The sequence below is a fragment of the Cheilinus undulatus genome, linkage group 11, assembly GCF_018320785.1.
Source record: "Cheilinus undulatus linkage group 11, ASM1832078v1, whole genome shotgun sequence".
Taxonomy (NCBI): domain Eukaryota; kingdom Metazoa; phylum Chordata; class Actinopteri; order Labriformes; family Labridae; genus Cheilinus; species Cheilinus undulatus.
Genome location: NC_054875.1, coordinates 6831121 through 6852429, shown reverse-complemented (window position 1 = coordinate 6852429; position 21309 = coordinate 6831121). Strand labels below are relative to the sequence as shown.

The following is a 21309-nucleotide window of genomic DNA, read 5'->3' as shown; positions in this document are numbered from 1 at the left end:
TAAAGGTTATCATGACTGCAGAGTTACAGATAATGGGCTATAAACTCGGCTTTGCATTGATGGTAGAGGCGACACATTAGAGGCAGATGTACAGTCAGCTGTGTGCCGTTGTCTGGGCAGTACCACCAACTTGTGTCACGAGTTGTTAATGGGCCAGAAATGGCTTTTTTAAGGACTTGATTGCATCCTTTTTGGTAATGATCTACTTTTAAAGTAATATTCAAAAGATGCATAAAGTTGAGATGCATGACTGGAGAATATGAGGCATATATTTTTCATATAGAGATATTAAGGGTTAGTCCAAGGGAAATACTTGCTCTTTAAACTTCTACTTGTATTCCTGTGACAGTACCTGCTCTAAACTAGAGTTATCAGCTGGTTAACCAACCTGTACATAAAGGAAAAGCAAAATGTTTATATGGTGTTGTTTACTGAGTAATCGCTGCAAAACACTATTACAGTAGTGAAAATATTTAAATATGCCGTGTGATTTTTATTTGTAATAGACGGCCCTGTCTACTTTTACTAATACTTATGTAGATCTGGCATTATTTCAATATCTGGGATTTTTCTCTGCATTTTAAGTGTACATACACATGTTTATGTTTGTGTTTGTGTGTGAGTGTGTGAGTGTGTGTTTTCCTTCCTGACCAGAGTGCAGAGCATGTGCAGGAATGTTAATGTCTTCTTCCTTTGTTGTCCGTGCAGACAGCCGAGTGTGACTGTGCATATTCATGAAGCTGGCTGCCTGGAACATGTTAACTTTTACCACGAGAGGATTGGAGATAAAATAAGAATAAGATAAAGACTTGGAGAGAAAAATGAAGAGTCAGATGGCTTTTCTCTTTATTTTTATAGGTCTCTACATATCTAACCGATCATTTTAGACTGTTTGTATTGGCTTATTCCATGACTGCAATTTAATTCAATAATATTTATAAGTTTTATAAGTTTTTTTCTTTGTTTCATACTCTGGCAGTCTAACAGCTTTAGATTTGTTCTGCTGACTATAAATAATCTATGAAAATGGATCATATGACCCAGCGATGCTACATTAAATCAGTTTAACCCATTAAACTCTGCAGCAGTCCGCTAACCCCTGAAAGTTTCATGTTTATTTTGAGGTACTTTCAAGGGGTATTTTTATGCATTTCATCTTCATATCCTCTACTTAAAGGCAATACAATAATAAAAAAAAACATAATATTTCATTAAGGGTTGGAGACATGAGAGCAAAAACATTTGCATGAATGATCCATGCCCAAAAACATGCGATTAACTGTATAAATTTAAGGTCTTTTCCAACTGTTTAGAGTGAAAAGATGTTGATTTTCTAATGGCTGACTAAGCTAGAACCCATTTTCAGTGCTTCTTTATTTCTTTAAATCAGACTTTCAGTAAGATAAACATTGATAATCATTCTTATCAGAAAAGCTGTAGATCATAGATGTTTGCACTCATCTCTTTAATGCTGCCACAAAGTAATCAGCGTATCACGACTCAGTGTTTGAGAAGCTGAATCACTTTAATTCCTCAGCATCATCAGTGGTGAGAAGTATTCGTTAGTGGAGATGAAATGATGCAGTCAGTCAGCAGTCGTGTTGCATTAGCATACATTTGTCAGGTCTGCGGCTGTGTTTCATTGTGTGTAAGTGTGAGTGCCGGGTGTGAGTGTACTGTGGGCTGTGATGATAAAGGTGGACTGTGTTTGGTAAGTGTTATTGAAGATAAAGAGGGAGATCCCTTTGAGTGAGCTGCTGTGATGAACGGCTTTATCAGCGGTGGAAATGTGGAGAATGTGTTTGATGTGAAGGAGAGCAGGAGTGAGGGTGGCTGTGTGTGAGGGAGAGTGATGAGAGACAGACAGACTGGACTGATGTGAGGAAATGTTCAAGTGAAGCTGCTAACCTGATAAACTCAAACCTTTGACGGTCTAACTTCAGAAGCATTAAGCACAACAATGATTGAGAAAAATTTCTACAGCCTTCTGGAGTAGTAACAGTGAACATGTTCATGTGTTTGTCCTGAACTGTCACTGTCCAGACCCATGGTTTGATGCATGCAGTCACATGACGAATACTTCTGAATGGAGGAAGAAGCAATCCCACACATCTTCCACGTGGTTTCTCCATCCCAGTCCAGGTGGCGGTGGTGCTCGTGACTCTTTGCCAATGGCTAATGAATAACAAATGAAGAAGAAGCAGAAACAACAAAAATATGTGAAGGAGAAAAGCTACATTCAAGACTCACTGGCTTCTGCTCTCTCCCCACAACTTCACTAAAAAGCCTCTGGATGTGAAAGCCGGAAGGGTTAAAAACATCACTGATGGAAACACATTTTCAAGGCGACGTGAATATACAGTACTGGAGGAGAAATTGTACTCATTCCTGTCTGTTGTTAAATCTTACTCTACATTCCTGATGGGTTTTTGAAGTCAGATCAGTAAGATACAAACGACACGCCTGCAACCCCTGTGACAGTTGGGATGTTTTGTACGATATTTCTTTGTTGACCCATAGCAAAGAGAGGGATGAGGAGGAGGGAGAAGTTTAGTTTACTTCATTCAGCTGAAAGAAGTAGGGAGTAGAACCTTAATTGAACCTGATCAGACTATCATATGCACATTATCCATCCATCCATTTTCTATACCGCTTGTCCTGTTTGGGGTTGCAGGGGGGCTGGAGCCTAGCCCAGCTGTCATTGGGCGAGAGGCGGGGTACACCCTGGACTGGTCGCCAGTCAATCACAGGGCTGACATATAGACACAGACAACCAGGTATGCTCACAGTCACACCTACAGCCAGTTCAGGGTCACTAATTAACCTAATAAGCATGTCTTTGGTGGTGGGAGGAAGTCAGAGTACCCGGGGAGAGAACCCACGCATGCACTAACCTTGCAAAGCAGATGGATATGCCCGTTTCCTTGTTTTTCACTGGTGAATCCATCTTGCAAAGCTCCCATCTGAACCGTTTGGGTCCGGTTAGAAAGTGACAGGACCAATCAGCGATGAGGGGCAGTACTTTCAGGTGCAGCAGAGTCGTGACATAAACAAGCAGCAGCAAGAGCTGGTGCAGTTATGGAGGAAGAGATTAACGTGGATGCTGTTAAAGTGCCAGTTTTATCAGAACTTGATGATATGTCTTCATGAAAAGAAGAACAAAGAACAGCAGTGAGTTGTCTTGTTTTCAAAAACGACCAAAGTCGAGTACTTACATGTCTATAGTTGCCACGTTCGTGTTATTCCTCAGTAGCTGCACACGCGCAGCTTGATAGTTGCTACGTCACGTGTTTTGTTGCTCTGATTGGCCCGTAGAGATGTGACAGACAGAATGTTCACCCAGTCACATTCTGAGTTTTCTCCTTTTCTCAAACGTTTCCTGTTGAAGCTTTCCCAGATGGATGTGTGAAACAAATCCATTTGGCGTGTCAGGTTACGCATGCACAGGGAGAACATGCAAACTCCACACAGTTGGGGAAGTGACCAGGAACCTTCTTGCTGTGAGGCAACAGAGCTAACTCCTGCGCCGCTGTGCAGCCATATGCACGTTACTGATTTTTAAATATTTTTTTATGTGCCAGTTTTTGTTGCAATAGTATTTTTTGAGTTGTACTTAAACCCTTTGAAAGTGAGATAGCAAAGCTGTGTTATTAGTCTAGTAATTGAACCCTTAACTCGGCATAAACTGAGATATTGAGAAGAACATAAATGAGAACAGAGAAACAAATCTTTTACCCCATGCAACTACATTTTTAAATAAAAAGTCAAATATCAATACCAGAGAGGGGAGGTAAATTAAGTGAATTTTTAAAATAATCCTTTTTCTGCGTAAACTGTGAACTGATTTTGCTCTTAAATTATAATATTAAACTTCTGCATAGGGCCAAATGATTTGGGAAAATAATCTAATCCGACGCCCCCAATATTGCGATTGCGATTTGATATATGATTATTTCTTAAGTTTCTCATGTTATGAGACTTACAACAAATAACTTATTGTGCTGATCTCGACTCGTACTGCAAAAGGGATATGATTTTTTTTATTGAAGGGAGTGCTAATTTGTGTCAATCTTATATTAGACAAGAAAAATGTTCAAAAAATAAGAATGTAAGATTTTTTGCAGGCTATTCGAAAAAATGTCACTTGAATGACTGCATGGTATGTAATGTATACCATCTCGGCTGCAAAAAAAAGGTGTACAGTGGTATTTTGGCACACATATCAGGTTTGAGCAACATTGCACCTTCTGTGATTTGAAAATTGCAGCAGGCCATATTGTGATTTAATCTCATTTGCAATTAACGGCCCAGCCCTACTCCTGCATACTCTATTTTAAAGAAAAGTTTAAAACATGAACTTAAACATGGATTTATACATTTTGTGTTGGACCCAAATCAACCCCCAAACTGCTAGCATTTCTAAAATGTCATTGCTGCCAGCATTACCTCGTACCAACCCTTTGGCCCTGGACAAACATGTGAAACATGTTCTCTATGTTGTAAAACATTTTGTTAAGTTTTAGGCACCATAAATACCTGAGAAGTTCAGAAGGAGGACTGTGACTATGTTTAACATATGTGCAGCTTCTAGAGGAGTTGAGCTAGAGAAGTTGATTGCAAAGTCCTGCCTTTGCAATCAATGAAAATGATTGCTTTAGAGAACACATCTCCTGACTTCTGCTGTAATCATTTTTCTCATAGTTACTACAGCCACTTGAAATTGAATTGGAATCTGTTTTTAAGATTCCTTGTATTATCTGTTTTTGTTGTTGAGTGTCACACTAAATCAAATGTTCTTCCTGTTCCACTGTAAGTCAGACCCTAGCCTGTAAGTCAACCAGTGCTTTCACTGCTGATGAGTCCACAGCCAAAAGCAATGCCAGCCCTCCAGCCTCAAGACATCTGTTAAAAGTTGGTCATGACCTCTGATCCCCCTGCAGAGGACGGCACCAGGAAAAAGAGAATTCACCCAGAGGGGGCAATAAACATGTAGATCAGCAGCTGATTCAGAGCATGACAGAGAGGAATGTTTGCAGATGAGGAAAGTGTGAAGGTAATTAAAGATCTCTGTGTCGCTCTCATGCAGCATGAAGAAACACTTCCTCTACTACTGAATTAAAATGCACAGTAGTATTTCACAGGATGCAAAGCAAGTTTAGATCCTGCAGATTAGTTCAATAAAAGTGTGAAATTTCCCTCTCTGTCTGTTTCTTACAAACACATCAATTAAAAATATTATTTCTGGATTGTATTCAACAGCAAACATGGGTCCGTGTTAAAGACAGGAAACAGAGATGAGAATGTCAATAAGATCCTGAGTGGGACTCTTAGCTGAGCCTTTGTTCCCTCTGCAGCAGACAGAGGATTTACTGTCATCAGTCACAGCGGACAGCACACCTGGTGTCTCCTCTCTGACACACAGGCATGCTCTTTTATCAGTCTGTGACTGTGGGTGTGTCTAATGGATGAATTGTCCCACAGTTGGAGGCTTCAGGTGAATTGCAACATCGATTCTGAGAGAAGGATGACAGAGACACAAGGAATGTTTATGTAATGTATTTGTGTAACCTGTGTATGTGTTATGTAAACTGTGTCAGTGTGTATTGTTTTTTAAGAACCTGCACATCTTTCATAAATCAGTCTGAGAGGAAGAAGAGGAGACAAATCAGAGGATTGTTTTGTTATGTACTTGGTGTGCACAAGACATTGCAGTGTTATTAGTATTGCAATACAAACTTTTGTAATCAACATGTTGCAAAAGTTATAGCTACCAAAATAAAGTCAGTGCTTTCTTACGCATTTATACATTTTACACACTCTAGAAACTTCCAGTAGCTGCTAACTATCCAAAGTGGGATTTTTGCAAATTTAGTTTTACAAAAATGCTTGACTTAGTTTGGATTACCCAGAAATAAACATGAAATGGCCATAACTAGGGCTAATGTAGGTTCTTTTATAGGGTACTTGATTTGTTCACACTTGAGATTGGTATCAGAACATTGAAACATTGTAAAGGCGCTCACAGGTGCAAAGGGTGACCTTTTTCTTTACCTCTTTGCAACCATGGGCACCCATTGTTTGACCACCCATGTCTTAATCAAAGAGACTATTTTGTGACCTCTTCTTCCGGCTTTTTGGCCACGTCGGATTGGTGTGCATGTGTCCTACCTGGCATTTTTTATCTTCCTCCAGTAGTGCATCCAAGAAAACATTTTTTAATGCCACAAGTAGGAGCATGGGACTGATAATTTCTGAATTACCTCCTGACATTGGTTTTTGGAGTGGTGCATTTGCATGGGATGAGCAGAGTCTGTAATGTACTTAAATTTACAGACATTTCTGAAGAAAATCATAAGGGTGCTGCAGAAATGAAAATGCTCAGTGAAGTTTTATTTCAAAAGTTCATACAAAAAATGCAATGTTGTGTGCATCCCATTCTGCAGATAGACATAGTAATAGACGTAGACTGAATTTATTTGGAATGATGTTCTGTATTTTTTCAGACCTATTTTTTCCACATAATTGTTGCGTGTATTTGACTGTGTGTTATACATATTGGTTTGTATAGACTAAAGCCCCTCAGGAGTTATTGAAGGCTCCTTTCTGAGACTTCTGTCACTTCACCTATAAAAAAAATAAACTAATTTTTGTTTATCAAGCCCCATGTTGTCTGAATACATGTGCATTATTGTGCAAAACATTTCCATGATTGCAGCACCCCCTGTTAATGTCATAAAGAGCCTCTGCAAAAACAACATTATGGTCTGATTTGTACTGATTAAAAATCATGCAAAGCCAACTCTGTATTAATCTTTCATCATATTCAGCTAAGATTGTACCAGATTTTAAACTTTGATACTGTTCTAGAGAAATCGGACGACACTTATCAGAATTACGATCAGTTTTATTACCAAGAACATTTACGAGAAATTTGACATTGCAACAGTTGTATCCATACAAAAATAAAAGTCCTGGGAACTCAATGTCAAATATTTTCCTGTTTTGAATCACCAAAAGTTGCAGGCAAACTCCTGCTGTTGTTTTTTGCAATCTAGACGTTTTCCTTTTTTTTTTCTCTCTCATGACTGCAGCAAATTTAAGTTACCTTTGTGCTGTTTAGGTTCATTAGAGTAACAGAAATTCCTTCATTTAAAACCTGTGGTGTCAAAGCAGCAAAATATCCTTAATGTGACAGCCCTGTTTTCATCAGTTATATCTAGTGGTGTTAGGGCTGTATCATAGTGGGGGGGAAAAAACTCCTTGCAGTGTTTGAATTTTTGATCAAGATTTTTTGGGGCTGTTAAAACCATTCAAAAAAGAGGAAAGTGGATAGAGCAGTATACCTGTGAGAGAGAGTGAGGATTGATTTGCAAGTGAGGAGGGATGGTATGGACTCAACTATTGCCTCTGTACATGGGGCATGAACTGTTTACATCCTGTTGCAATATATTTCCTACATGCAATATTTTCTGTGATTTAAAAAAACATTTAGATCAGGACTTTCATGCCTTTATTGACAGCGGACAGTGCAGGAAATCAAGGAGGGAGAGACAGAGATTACACGTGGTAGTGGAGTTACAGATTTGAACCAGGTTGGTCTGTTCTAAAGACTTGAGCTTCTGTACATGGAAAATGACCAAACGTCTGACCATCTGCATGAAAAAATACGTATTTCAGTAAATGGATTGACTTTCTTTGGGAAGAGCCATGAACAATGAAGAACTGCAGAGTTTTCATTTTGCACTGAGCAGCAAAAATATAGTTGTAGAGTTTCATTCAGTATAAATGACATTGCTTGTCTTGCAGTGAGACTATTATTGCATTTCCAGTGGTGTTGGTTTGAAAATATTTTTTGTTGCTTTAGCTGTCGTTGAAGTGTCCCTTGGGGTTTTTGCTCCATTGTTTCCAGCCTTTTCTATTCTCTTTTCTTTAATTACAAAAAATAGCACCTGAAACTGAGCAAACCACCTTGAAGTCGGATTTAACAAACATTGAAAATCAGGTTTATTTCCACAGAAAAGGCCACAAGTCAAAAACAAGGAACAATGTTTACGTGGACTTTGGAAACCACCACTTGCCTATAAGCATCAGGTGAGAGATATAGACTTGAGAAACTAGCTTGTGAAACTAGTGTTGCACCATAAACATGGTCAGATACATCTTTAGATGGAACGATAACTGCGTTTGCACTGACTGAACCTAAAGACGACCAGAATGCAGCAGGACAAACATTTCACCTGTTCATCAGCATGCCTGCATCAGCACTAAGCTCAAAGGGCTGCTGTGCATCCTCTCACTCTCCTAGGTTTAATTTTCAACTGCAGTCATTGCTATAACATCACTTGGAACTACTGAAAATCAGCATATGCTTGCTTTGAGTGGCTAACAGTAGTCATACAGCGGTTATGAAAGTAAATCTTTAAAAATCATGAAGGTGTCCATCATTTTAAATGACGTTTGGCTTTTTTAACAGATGTCGGTGAGTCTCATAGTTGATATTTTATGGATAAGAACAAAAAACCCTACCACCCCCTCATAGAAAGCTCTCATGAGGCCTGGATCCAGAGATAACCCAGACTCACGTGGCTGATTTAGGTGTCCTCACTTAACCTTCTTTACATGTGAACACCTTCAAAATGTTCTCACTCAAGAGGGTCGTCGTCATATCGCTCTCCTAGTGACAACCACATGTACACGAAAACACTCCTGCACTCTTGAACTTGTTGACAGCCACACACACACAACCATTTACACTTGAACACTGGAGTATGCACCAACAGAGCAACACCATAAATATAGAAAATAGTTTGGCAACAGTTGTAGGCAGGCAGCTCCACATACACACTCGCAAACCTCGGTGTGGCCAGCTGCTCGGGGAGAATGAGAGGTTTGAATGGGAGTGACAGCTGTGGATTCCTCAGGATGAAGGAGGGAGTAAAACGATTGAAATGGGAAGATAAGTTTGAGTTGTAAGGAGAGGAATGAGACGAAGGGAGATCCAGAATGCCATAGAATAGATAATGAAAAGGTGTTTATCTTCATGAAGAAGATTTGAAAACCAAATACTATAATGTCAGACACTTAAGATGTTTTTTACACAAGCCAGGATTGTTTCATACCATGCCCAGGCGAAATTGCTCCCCCTTTCCTCTCCCTCATTGGCCTTTTTTCTCATTAGGAAGATTGTTTTGTGCCTGAGCACACTTGCGCACATACACTGATGCAGTAGCTGGCAAGATGCATGTAGTTGGTTTGCAGATCAGCCAAGAAGAAGGAGCAAGCAGCAATGGCAACCACTCAGGTAGAATTTTTATATGCTCTGTATGGAAAATGGAGTCCATTCTGCAGGCTGCTACAGCTGTTTTTGCAAGTATTACAGGGTTCCCGCAGGGTCTTAAAAAGTCTTAAAAGTCTTTAATTTACAAATCTGCATTTAATACCTTAATAAAACAGTCTTAAATTTGAAAAAAATCTTAAAAGGTATTAAATTTAATATGGTAGGTCTAATGTTTTGCAGCAGCGCCGAGAGCAAAGTAGGAACCTTATCACAACCCCCTGCGAGAAATGATCGGCGAACGTTCCGGCGCTGATTCAAGACGTCGCACACATTGTATGAAAAAGCTGTCTCTGGGAATGAAGCAAAGGTAAAGTTAAAAAAATACATGGCCCAATAAACGCCAAACTTCATCCATCTACATGTTTGTGTCTGCGCCGGGATCATCAGCTACCCAGTCAGCTCCAACAAGTGCACCTAGCACAGCAGCAACAAAAATCGACCTTCGAACAACATTTGGTTCTACCCCAACTCTAAAAGCAGAGCTTTGGTGGACTCTAAACAGTATCGAAACATGTCTTACAATGCAAATGACTGAGCTGTTTAGATGTATGTTCCCTGACTCAGATATGGCTAGCACGTTAACATGTGGCGCTGACAAAACAGCTTACATAGCTAAATTTGGATTAGCAGTGTACATTAAGTCAGAGTTCATTTCAAGAGTGATCAACGGGCCTTTTGTCCTTATGTTCAATGAGAGTTTGAACCCGACCACCAAAACCAAGCAGTTGGACGTGCACGTTCGTTTCTGGGATGAGGGACAAGTTGAGTCCAGGTACCCTCACACTCTGTATACACACACAGTTCTGAAAAGTATCTATGTTATATTCAATTTCTGCGGATGTAAATAAATATATTTTCCTGAATTTTGGGACTCAGTAATTTTGCTAACATGGGATAAATAGGCGGTGAAATGGGGCATTAAATTCTATTCCAAGTGGTCTTTAAAAGGTCTTAAAAAGTCTTAAATTTAACTTGTAGACACCTATAGGAACCCTGTATTAAGATGTTAGCAATGCTCCTCTCCTTACGTCTACATGTACCATGCAGCTTGAATAATTAAATGGGCCGTTGCTGCATAGATGTGATGGTTTTTAAAAACACAGGAGAGTTTCTTAAAGCAGACTAAGCATTCCTTAATACTTGAGGGTTTTTTGATGTTCTGAGTGTTGAGGTCGGATGTGAGTGAGAGGCCTTGCAGAGTAAAGAGCATGTGATCCTAACTGTCAGTACCCAACTATTCATAGAGATCCTGTGTTGCACAAGACTGATTTAGCAACACTGTAGATTTTTTTTAAATGTGAATACAACCTCATCTTATGCAATTTTTTTTTTATTTGCATAATACTCCCTGTTAAATTCTGCCACATGCTACAAAAACAGTTGTTTTAGTTGTTAAATGTCAATAATAAATTGATTACAGATAGTTCATCTAGACTTGTGATGACTTGTGTTTTGTTTCCTGGGAAAAAGCTTTGGCTGACTGGAAGTGATGCATGATACATCCCCAGAAAGACAGGTCATGAGTTTGAGCAACAGCTTCAAAAGAGGAGGATATGACGAGCTTTAACTAACCTTGCAAAGCTAATGGACTGCACTGATTCCATGTCTGTCATCAGGTCGATCCATCGTGAAAAGATTCAGGGTAAGATGCTTGTTCCCTGTCACTGTATTACCAAACCATTTAAGGAGGAAGATGCTGTAGTCACAGGCAGGGTTTAGATGAAGTGACAAGCCTGTAAACAGTGGTAGCTAATGAATAGATTAGCATGGATGCAGCTGTAGCAGCAGTGTTATCAGAACTAGACAACATTTCTTTATTGAAACAAGAGCAAAGAACCATACTCAAAGCATTTCTTGGTTAAAAAAAAGTTTTTGTTCCTCTCCTGACAGGCTTTGGCAAGAGTTTGACTCACCAACTGGCCCCACTGATGAGTAAATCATGTACTGACATGACAGCAGCTATTTAAAAAACAGACTCAAATGTAGGTTGACATTTTTTGCACAGTGCACTCTGGGTAGGGATTTCTTTGCACTACATACATACAACCCCATTCCAAAAAAACAAACAAGAAAAAAAACAAATGGGGCGCAATGCAATGATTTGCAAATCTCATAAACCCATATTTTATTTACAATTGAACATAAACAACACATCAGATGCAAATGACTATAGCACATCTCAAAAAAGTAGGGACAGGGCAACAAAAGGCTGACAAAGTAAGCGGTGCTAATGAAAAACAGCTGGAGAAGCATTTTGCAACAGGTCAGTAGCATGACTGGGTATAAAAGGAGCATTTTAGAGAGGATGGGTAGAGGTTTACCTATGGAAAACTGCATCTAAAAGTTGTGTAAAATTTTAACAAATATATTCCTCGATATAAAATTGCAAAAGCTTTGAATTTCCCACCATCTACAGTCCATAATATCATCAAATGATTCAGAGAATCTGGAGAAATTTGTGAGCAAGAGGAAAGGCTGAAGGTCCATTTGGATGCTGGTGATCTTTGAGCCCCTCAGGCAGCACTGCATTAAAAATAGGCATGAATCTTTACTGGAAATCACAGCATGAGCCAGTAACACTCCCAGAAATCACCGTCTGTCAACACAGTTGCCTTGGCATCCACAAATGGCAGGAAAAGCTGTATGACAAAAAGAAGAAGCCATACTTGAACAGGATCCAGAAACGCCTTCTTCTTCTCTGGGCCAAAGCTCATTTAAAATAGACTCATGCAAAATGAAAAACTGTTCTGTGGTTGCAGTGTTTTGCACAATAAAAAAGGGAGCGAGACCATGAAGCACACAGTTCGAACGCCTGCATCTCTGATGGTATGGGGTTGCATTAGTGCCTATGGCGTGGGCAGCTTACACATCTAGAAAGACATCATCAATGCTGAAAAATAGATAGCGACATATGCACCCATAAGGACAACGTCTCTTTCAGGGATGACGATACATAACCACATCCATCACAACATCATGGTTTCACAGTCAAAGAGTCTGGGTTCTGAGCTGGCCTGCCTGCAGTCCAGACCTTTCACCGACCAAAAACATTCATCATAGAAGACCCAGGACTGTTGAGCAGCTAGAATACTACATCAGACAAGAATGGGACAACATTCCTTCCCCAGAACTCTCAGACATTTACAGACTGGTTTTAAAAGAAGAGGGAGTGCCACACGAAGGTAAACATGGCCCTAGTCTATATTTCACACGGTGCCCCAACTTTTTGAAATTGGGTCTGTATAAAAGACATTATACTACTAATACTTAATCTTAATATGTAGCGTTAATTAGCGCCCTAATGATATCGGATTTTATAAATGCAGTGCCATGCATTTAGTTGATCAGAGTTTTCATTGGTCTTGGACCAAATTTGAATTGAATCAGTTTGGTTCATTCAGTCCCACAAACAGCTGAATGAGATGAAACACAGTTTAACCAGACTGTCAATAGCTTACAAAGTAGTTTTCCATGCCTCTGTGATGGTTGTGTTTGTGAGCGGTTGTGTGTTCACCACATGAGTGTTGCCTTCAGGGCCGCTGTTAGTCATTAATCTGATTGGTTAATGGATGTCAAACCCTCCGCTGTCCTCTAAAGCCACTCTATGAGAGGGGAACACAAACACTGATTTAGCCGTGCTTGTGGAAGCAAAGGCGGGGCTGTCAGAGAGCAGTGTTTGTTTTGAATTCACTGTCCAAGTCCACGGGGGCACATCACTGCCGCTGGGCTCAAGGGCACTCCGGCAGCGGCGTCGCAGCAGCAGCAGGAGGGGAGGAAATGGGAGTCTAAACTCAGCTCTTAAACAGGAAGCCACCCTGCTTCTCTCATTGTTGTGTTTTTATAGACTCAACTTCCTGCCGGCCCTGCTGCCCCTGTTTCCATGGTTACTATCCATGTTTTTTATGGGATGGACAGTAAAGATGGACATCATGACGGTCAGAAATTAATGGCAAAAGTCAAGATGAAGCATAACTCTTGTGCAACTTGTTACGGCTCCTGAAGTCTGAAAATGTGTCCTAAGAGGTTTCATATCAAATAAACCATTCATTACTTGCAAACCACTTTAAATCAGCATGTTCTTTAATGTTTTTAAGCATAGTTTTCTCTAATTTTATTATAAATGTAGTTGCAGAAGCCTTTGAAAACCCTTGGAATACTTTACTTTGCAAAACTTCTGTTCCCTCTAAGGCTCGCTGCTTTTTCTTCTCTGTGAATGAAATGATGAAATCAACAGTTTGGTGTCAGAAAGCGTCAACAAACCGAGATAAAGATAGAGAGAGGGAGGGAGGAGAAGAAGAAAGAGAAGGAGTTAAAGAAAAAGAGGATGTGGCTGGCTGTAAAAGATGACTGGAGGGGAGTGGAGCTCTCTGTCTAATTATAGATCCTGCTGTGAGCTGGCTGAGGCAGAAGTGCTACTGGGGTTTTCAACATAGCCGGATATTTACAACACAAACACGGGTATGTGCATTTGACTTTATTTATCCTGTCCTTTTTATGTCTGCATGTGGAGTTTGATGCTTCTCTTTGCATGTATTTGTGGAGAAGACGGTCAAACCTGCTCTATTAAACTCTCAGGATCTTACTTCACACTGGAAGCCTGCTGCTGTGCGAGAAACTCTGAGTCTTATCAGTGCAGCATTGAGTTTAAGACGGGAGAAAGAGGAAAAGAGACTGGAGACTTCCTTTCTTTTAAACCTCTCATGTCTCTCATTGATCTTTGAGACTTTCTTCTCCTGCTACAGTTACTGTACAGTTTCACTCTTTCTAGCAGCAGAGACATCATTCTTTAGATGTCCAGTGAGTGACCAAGAACGTTCCTACATCTGTGAGTTTGAGTCTGCGCCTGTTGACCTAAACACAGCAGTCCTCTGGATGTTTATGGAAACTCAGTCAGGACTTAGGAAACTAGAACCATGTTGCATTATACATCAACTATCCTCTGTTACTGTCCACACACACTGGCTAAGACATCGTCCCATTGTCCAGGGTGTCTCTCTTGCATTCACAGTCACACATAATGTACAACTTTAACTTTGAGTGAGATTATCCATGATGGATTCAGCTGCAGGCTGCCACTCGTATTGGTCTGTATGTAATTGTAAAGTAAAAAATATGTGGTGCCATTTTTGGAAATTGTCATGGTTTTAAACTAGAGATCATACTGATACTGATGCTTCAACACCTTTTCTATAATAAATACCACAAAGTATCTCCTCCACAAAGAAAGGCTGAGTCAAGCAGAGCAGAGAGAGGAGCAGACAGTCTGGTGATTGTTTTATGGGCTTCATTAAAAGTGTTCAGTGCTCATGGTGGGACTCTTTGAGTGTCTTTAACCCAAGGCAATCACTTTTTCCTGATGGTACACTTGTGATATTTAAGGCCAGAATATGATTTATTCTAGGGGTGGGCAGTTAATCAAAATTTAGATTAAAATCGCAATATGTCCTGCTACTTTCAAATCACAGAAGCTGCATTAATTCTTTGACATGACGTGTCAAAATACCAGTTTAATATATTTTTTGAGGCAGAGATTTTATGCTCACACATTATGCAAACATGCAAGTGTCAATTTATTCTAGAATATCTTGCAAAAATATCCAAAAGTCCTTGTTTTTGTTTTTGTTTTTGAAAAATGAGAATTACAAAAAAAACATCAAAACACTGAAAATAATCGCAATATGATATTCTTTGAAAATTGTTCAGGCTTGGCTTAATCTCCCAAATATTGTTTGTTATAATAGAAAATGATTTATTGCTTTGTAATAATATTTGTATATTAAATTGCAATTGCATCATTGGGGAAAAATTGCAGTTAGATTATTTTCTCAAATCAGCTTTAATTTATACTAAAGATATGTGTGGCTGACACCATGTTTTTTTACATTTTGATATTTTAGCATTATCTGGTAATATTTCCAAAAGACGTAACATAGGATTTTTAATCAAATAAATATCACAAAATACGAATAAAATGAAAATTTTGTAAAAATGTAATAGTAATTGTGTTACATGTGAATGAAAAAAAACAAAATGGAAGTATTTTCCTGATCATCAGAGCTCTTCTGTTCTACTGCAGCTCCTTCTCTCTTCATGTCATTTAGCCAGTTTTGATGCTTGTGTGCTTCTAATGCAGTGCTTAACAAATTTATTAGACCACGTGTCATATTTGTCTCAGAGACCATCCAGCAGCATGAAGTGCTTTAATGCGGACTCCTTCATTTTCAGTGAGCTCTATTCTAAAAGCTGAAAAAGTAATGTGGGTATCTCTTTGCTTATATTTCAGTCTAGTATTTAGGTTTTGTTATCTGAAAAGAGAGAGTTTAAAATGTTTAGTTTAGCCAAATAGGGAAGGACATTTTTGCAGTCCTAGCCTGGGCCCTCCAAATGACTAAAACCACCTCTGTGCACAATATGAGCAAAATGTGTTGCTCAATACTATTTTACAATACAGTGAGACAGTTGGAGAGTTTCACAACATCTTCTCACAAAAAAATAAATAATTAAATAAACAGGGGACTTTTTTTTACCGTAAATTTACAGCCTGACAGAATAAACATGTAAATTTTGCACATGCCGAGTGAAAAAGCACTGCCTGTTTGCATAAAATATACATATACTTTTAAATTTACTGTAATGAAATTACACTTCATCTCTAGTCTGATAAATCTCTTTACGAAGCTGATATGCGATAATGACAAAATTGTGTCTATTTTTTTGTGCAGCCTGTCTGTTTTCTGGACACAGACCTCAGTTTACCTTTGTTATGTAAAATAAAGGCCAAATATTAGTCAACGGTTTTAGAGGAAGGTTAAAAATGCACTTTCAGCATAAAGTTCTGTTTTGCTTTTGTAAATCAGGAAGTGAGAAATAGTAGGATAAGATACACCACTGTAATTATTAACATTCAATTAAGTTTATTCTTCTTTAACTTTACTGCTTATTACCTTTGTTAGAGTTTATTTTAGTGCTTTTTACCTTTGTTTAATTTAATTTTACTGCTTATTACCTTTGTCGGAGTTCATTTTAGTGATTTATACCTTCATTAAAGTTAATTTGAGAGTGTTTTACCTTCATTAAAGCTAATTTTAATGCGTTTTATTTTCATTAAAGTTAATTTTAGTGCTTCTTAACGTTGTTAGTTCATTTTAGTGGGTTTTTTTTACCTCTGTTAAAGTTCATTTTAGTGCTTTTTACTTTTGTTGAAGTTTATTTTAGTCGTTTTTTTACCTCTGTTTAAGTTAATTTTAGTGCTTTTTACCTTTGTTAAAGTTCATTTTAGTGTGTTTTACATTTGTTGGACAAGATCAGCCAGGGCTGACAGGAAACATAATCAGAGAAACTTCGGGGAGAAACCGAGGGAAAAGCACCAAACAATGTAAATTTTGGTGTTCCCTGTTTTGAACACCTGCTACTCCAACTTAATTCTAAAGTAAATAGATTGTTATATTTTAGAAATTTAACCATAAAAATGTAGATGATAGCATGCTGGTTCTAGCTTTCCAGTCTGAAGGACTTGTTTCTTTTTTTGTTGTTAGACTATTGGACATAAGGCCATTAACAGTTGACAGCAATAAAACAATCATAAAAGTTTTCGTCACTTTATTCTGCCTCAGTGGAAACCACCGCTCTGTTTTTAGACAAATATGAAAGGAAAGCATTCTATCAGTACTCACATTTGTAAGATTAATATTTAAACAGGAAATGGATGTTTAACTTATTGCTTAAACAATTTCTCATGCATGTCAAGAAATAATTGACTGATTTATAAATAGCCCCATAGGTTCTGCTTCACTGCGTACTTCTTTTGTTTTGCAAATGAACGGCATATTCACTCATTTAAGAAAAGCTCAGCGTGAGCTGGCAGTTTGACTCTGCTTTGTTTTCTTTAGATGAAATGAGAAATGTTCTGTTCTTTGAGAAGACAGGTACTAAACTTGAATCATCAATTCTTTGGAATGCAGACATGCATGCACAAACACAAACACACATTGTTCCAAGTTTGTGCAATCTTTTTTCTTTCTTTCTTTTTTTTGAGTTACCAGGAAACGAGTCACACGTGCAGCTTTTTATCGCTCTGGTATAAAGAGAGAGATAAGAGGAGGAGAAGTGTCAGGTTGTTAGTGTTTATGACGTGTAAAGACTCTTCTCAGCAGTCTTACTAACGCTGATATTATTGTGACACAGATGCATCCCTCCTCAAGCTTCAGGAGATGAGGGATGAAGGGAGTGAGAGAGGCTGGGTCAGGAGGAGACGGTGGACTTTTCTCAGCAGTGTCAGGTCGTCCTGTCACTCCTGCTCTGATGCTTCACATCCTTAACAAACTCCATAAAGGATGTCCTAAAGGCATCTTTGCAGCCGATACCAGTCAGCCCGATACTGACACAAGTCATATTTTGTGTTTTGATACAGCTGCTGGTTTGATCAGAACACTCCCTAGTGTACTAGGACATCCTACATGGAGCAGTATGACCTGGTAAAGGAGCACAAAAGTCATCCTTATTCAGTCAACGGCATGCTTTTGTGCCCATCATTCAACAGAGCAGCACAGAAACTTCCCAAGATGCAATGCAACAAGTATCCTACAGTAAGGACAATTGATTATACAACATGATAAGCTGCTATGATTAATCTGAATGAACACAACTATTAATAGACAAAGTGGGAAGCATGTCCAGGAAGCTGACGAGGGCAGTATTCTAATTTAAATCTCAGCGCATTTACACATTTTCTTTATGAAACTCCTGCAATTATTTTATATTGCCTAGACACCGATTTTCAGCCCCTAACTTCCGTATTTACTCATTCAGTTTCGATCCCACTTAATCTTTACAAGTTTAATTTCCTATTTGTTGAATAATGAAATATTGCTGTTTTGCATTTAAACTGTTTTTTCTTCATTTTAGACTGTAGGCACTGTTTTACGAGGAAGACTTTACTTCCATTTTTGATATAGACCCTTTATTGTGAAAGAAACTTTGGGTGTATTGAATTATGATAAGAATTTACCCACAGAAGAAAGAACTTTTTATAGATTGAAAAGGAAGTAAGGGGACGGATAAAGGTAAATGTTTGATCAGTCAAGGTGTTAATGCCTTTTGACCTGTCTCCTGAGCTGTCTGTGTTTTTTAAAGAATGAAATCGAACATTAAGGAGCAGCAGTAAACTTATCTTACATCACTTACATCAACTTATTATCATTTTACCCACTAGACCTGATAACTGTCAATGTAATGTCAAGCCTCCTCGTTTGGTCAGCTTTAACTCACAGTTTCATCATCCATTTCAATATTGGATTATTATTACAAAGGTCAGTCCTTAGCTGACATCTGCAGATTAAAAAAATATTGGTACTAATTACCTGATCCCATATGTCAACGAAAATAATTAGGCATGCATGATGGTGGATTTTTGATTTTGTTTGTGATACGATGATTTTTACATTAATTTTAGTCGATACCTATATCAATACTGAAATATAAATGTAGCTTAGACTCAAAACTTTCATCCTTAAAATGCACACCTTATAGTTTAAGGCAGGGGTTCTCAAACTTTTCAGCCCATGACCCCCAAAATAAAATTGGCGGAGACTGGGGACCCCCACTGTGTCTAAAAATACCTGAAGCAGAGTTAAACACTGCCATGCAAATTGTAGAACAGTCACATGCAGACTTACCTTTTAACCCTTTACCTACAGAGTCAGCACCAGTGATTTGTTTTATATGTCTGGACTATTATTACCATAACTCTGTCAAAGTTTGTCTGATTTGAAAAATTCAAACAGTGTTGAAAAGCTGAGAATTGTGGGAATGCGCACATATATGGTTCATTACGGTAGTCACAACCATATAACGTGGGCATTCATAACAATACACCAGAAGTATCACGAGACCTCTACACGGATTCTCAACACCGTAACTCCTTGAAAATTTGCTCAAGTTAAATACATTCCAATGCTGACAGAGAGCTGAGAATCTGTGCTTTCTGTCAATATATGATGTGTGGTATATATATTACAGTAATGTCGAACAGCACCACGAAAACGGCAGCTTTGGCACAAGACAAGTGAGAAAGGAGAGTGAAGGAAGAGAGTAAAAGGAGAGCGAGCGAGAGTGGTGTTTTGTTTTCAAAAAATAGCGTTAGATAGTGGCATTTGTGTGTGTCTGTCTTTTATTACACACATTTATAATGTCGGGAAGACCATCAAGAACGGTAAAACAGCAGCTACAGTTCATAGAGGGGGACAGGGATTTGGAGGATGCATCGTCTGAACTGAGGTATGTGAAGAGCAAATATAGTTCTCTTTTGCACACCCAGAGTCCTAGACTCAAAAAATGACTGGTGATTGTCCTAAACATGTATAGGTTCACATTGCAAATGTCAAATCAAAACTTCATGAGCAATAACAAAATTTCTTCTCATAAAAGCCATGAAAAACAAATCAGTTTTTCTTGTTTTTCTTCTTTTAAACTGCTGACAATTCCATATAACGTGTGATATCATTAACCAGATGTTGAAAAGTCAAGTCCAATTACTCCTGGGAAAAGGGACCAAAGCTCTCAGCCTTAGGGCATTTCCTGACTATTTTACAGCCATAATAACAAAATATGTCCAAATCGCCATATTTAGCCTCAGTAGGTAAAGGGTTAAAGGTTTTTAAAGCATTACTTTGATTTTAATCGCATCGAATGACCAAGTTTTTGTTTTACATTTTACTAATTTTATGCTTTTTTTTTCTAAATATGTAAAATGTTTGTTTTGGAAGGCATTTGGGGACCCCTCTCCGTGACTTGAGACCCCCATGAAGTGCAACATTTCATAAAGGCTGATAACAGCTGATATATTGGTGTTGGTAATTTCTGCAGAAATTTCCACATCTGCCAGTACAGTTAAAGTGAATATCTGCTGATGCAGATTTACCGATAATACTGTGCATCTCTACTGATGATGATACTTTATATACTCTTTGTCTCATTGTTTAATCCCTCTCTTCTCCCCCGACCCTCACCTTCCCTGTTGAAGCTCCTTGATTTGCATCAGTGTCTTTTTCTGTTCTCTCTGTCTCACAGACACCCTGAGGTAATGACATCTTTATCTCCTGAGAGTAGCTGTGGCCTCTGAAAGCTGTAGCGTGATTTAGACGCACTCACACATCCACAGTACAGGCAAAACAGAAGAAGGCGTTGCTGCTATATTTGGATGTGTGACAAGACAAAGTGGCGGCGTCTGCTGGGCCGGTTGTTGACTTAGTACAGCCTGAGTATCACCAGTGGCTGTCCTGCAGTGTGCAGACTTTCCTACTTTCAATCTAACTTTTTTCCCTTTTTGACTCCACATTTTCTTATTTTAATCCTGTGTTTCTCCTCCTCTCCTAAGCCAACGTGTGTCCACTTAATGAGAGGAGTGTGATGGGAAAGCTAAAAGAGAGAGACCTTCGTGTATCCTCGTCTTACCTGTAAAACCAGTTCTGACTGAGCACAGCACCAGTACAGAATGAAAGAACAGAGAGGGGAGGAATCAGGAGGAAGGGATTAGGTAAATGCCAGGCTGGTGGACAGGCTTATTAGTTTCAACTCAAAAAGCTTTATTGGCATGAACAATACATTCAGTTAGCAAAGCAGTTTACATAACATACAATGCAATTAGTAAGTTATAAATCCAGGTGAGGCATGCAGCGCTGTAGGTTTTATGATGATTCCCAGTGTTTGAAACAGTTTTACAGTTTACTATATAAACTTGATATTAATCATATCAATAACTATTGATACCCTGTGACTGATGGTTTCATTTTCTATCCACACACAAACAGAAAGTATCTAATTCACTGTAGGGAGAGCGGGCATGTGCATAATCTACATAATCTGTCCGTTAAATCAGCTCATACCCAACGGCCTCTCCAACCAGACAGCCTGTGTTATAGTTAGTCGTTGGAGATTTCCATAATGACACACTGACATGTACCCATACACACCCA

The 21309-nt window shown here is 38.7% G+C and overlaps 1 protein-coding gene across 4 annotated transcripts in view; it reads left to right on the top strand.

Moving 5' to 3' along the window:
- The window catches only part of hdac7a (histone deacetylase 7a), a 120794-nt gene that overhangs the window by 55311 nt on the left and 44174 nt on the right, over positions 1-21309 (top strand). Inside the window, exon 1 of one of the 4 annotated variants that reach the window (XM_041798937.1) lies at positions 10905-10979. The exons of 2 other annotated variants lie outside the window; for them this stretch is intronic. In XM_041798937.1, the coding sequence (XP_041654871.1) occupies positions 10922-10979 (58 nt within the window). In that variant the 5' untranslated portion in view covers positions 10905-10921. Of the gene's footprint in view, positions 1-10904; positions 10980-13733; positions 13796-21309 lie in introns of those variants that run through there. One more of the 4 variants, XM_041798940.1, reaches the window with a different exon arrangement.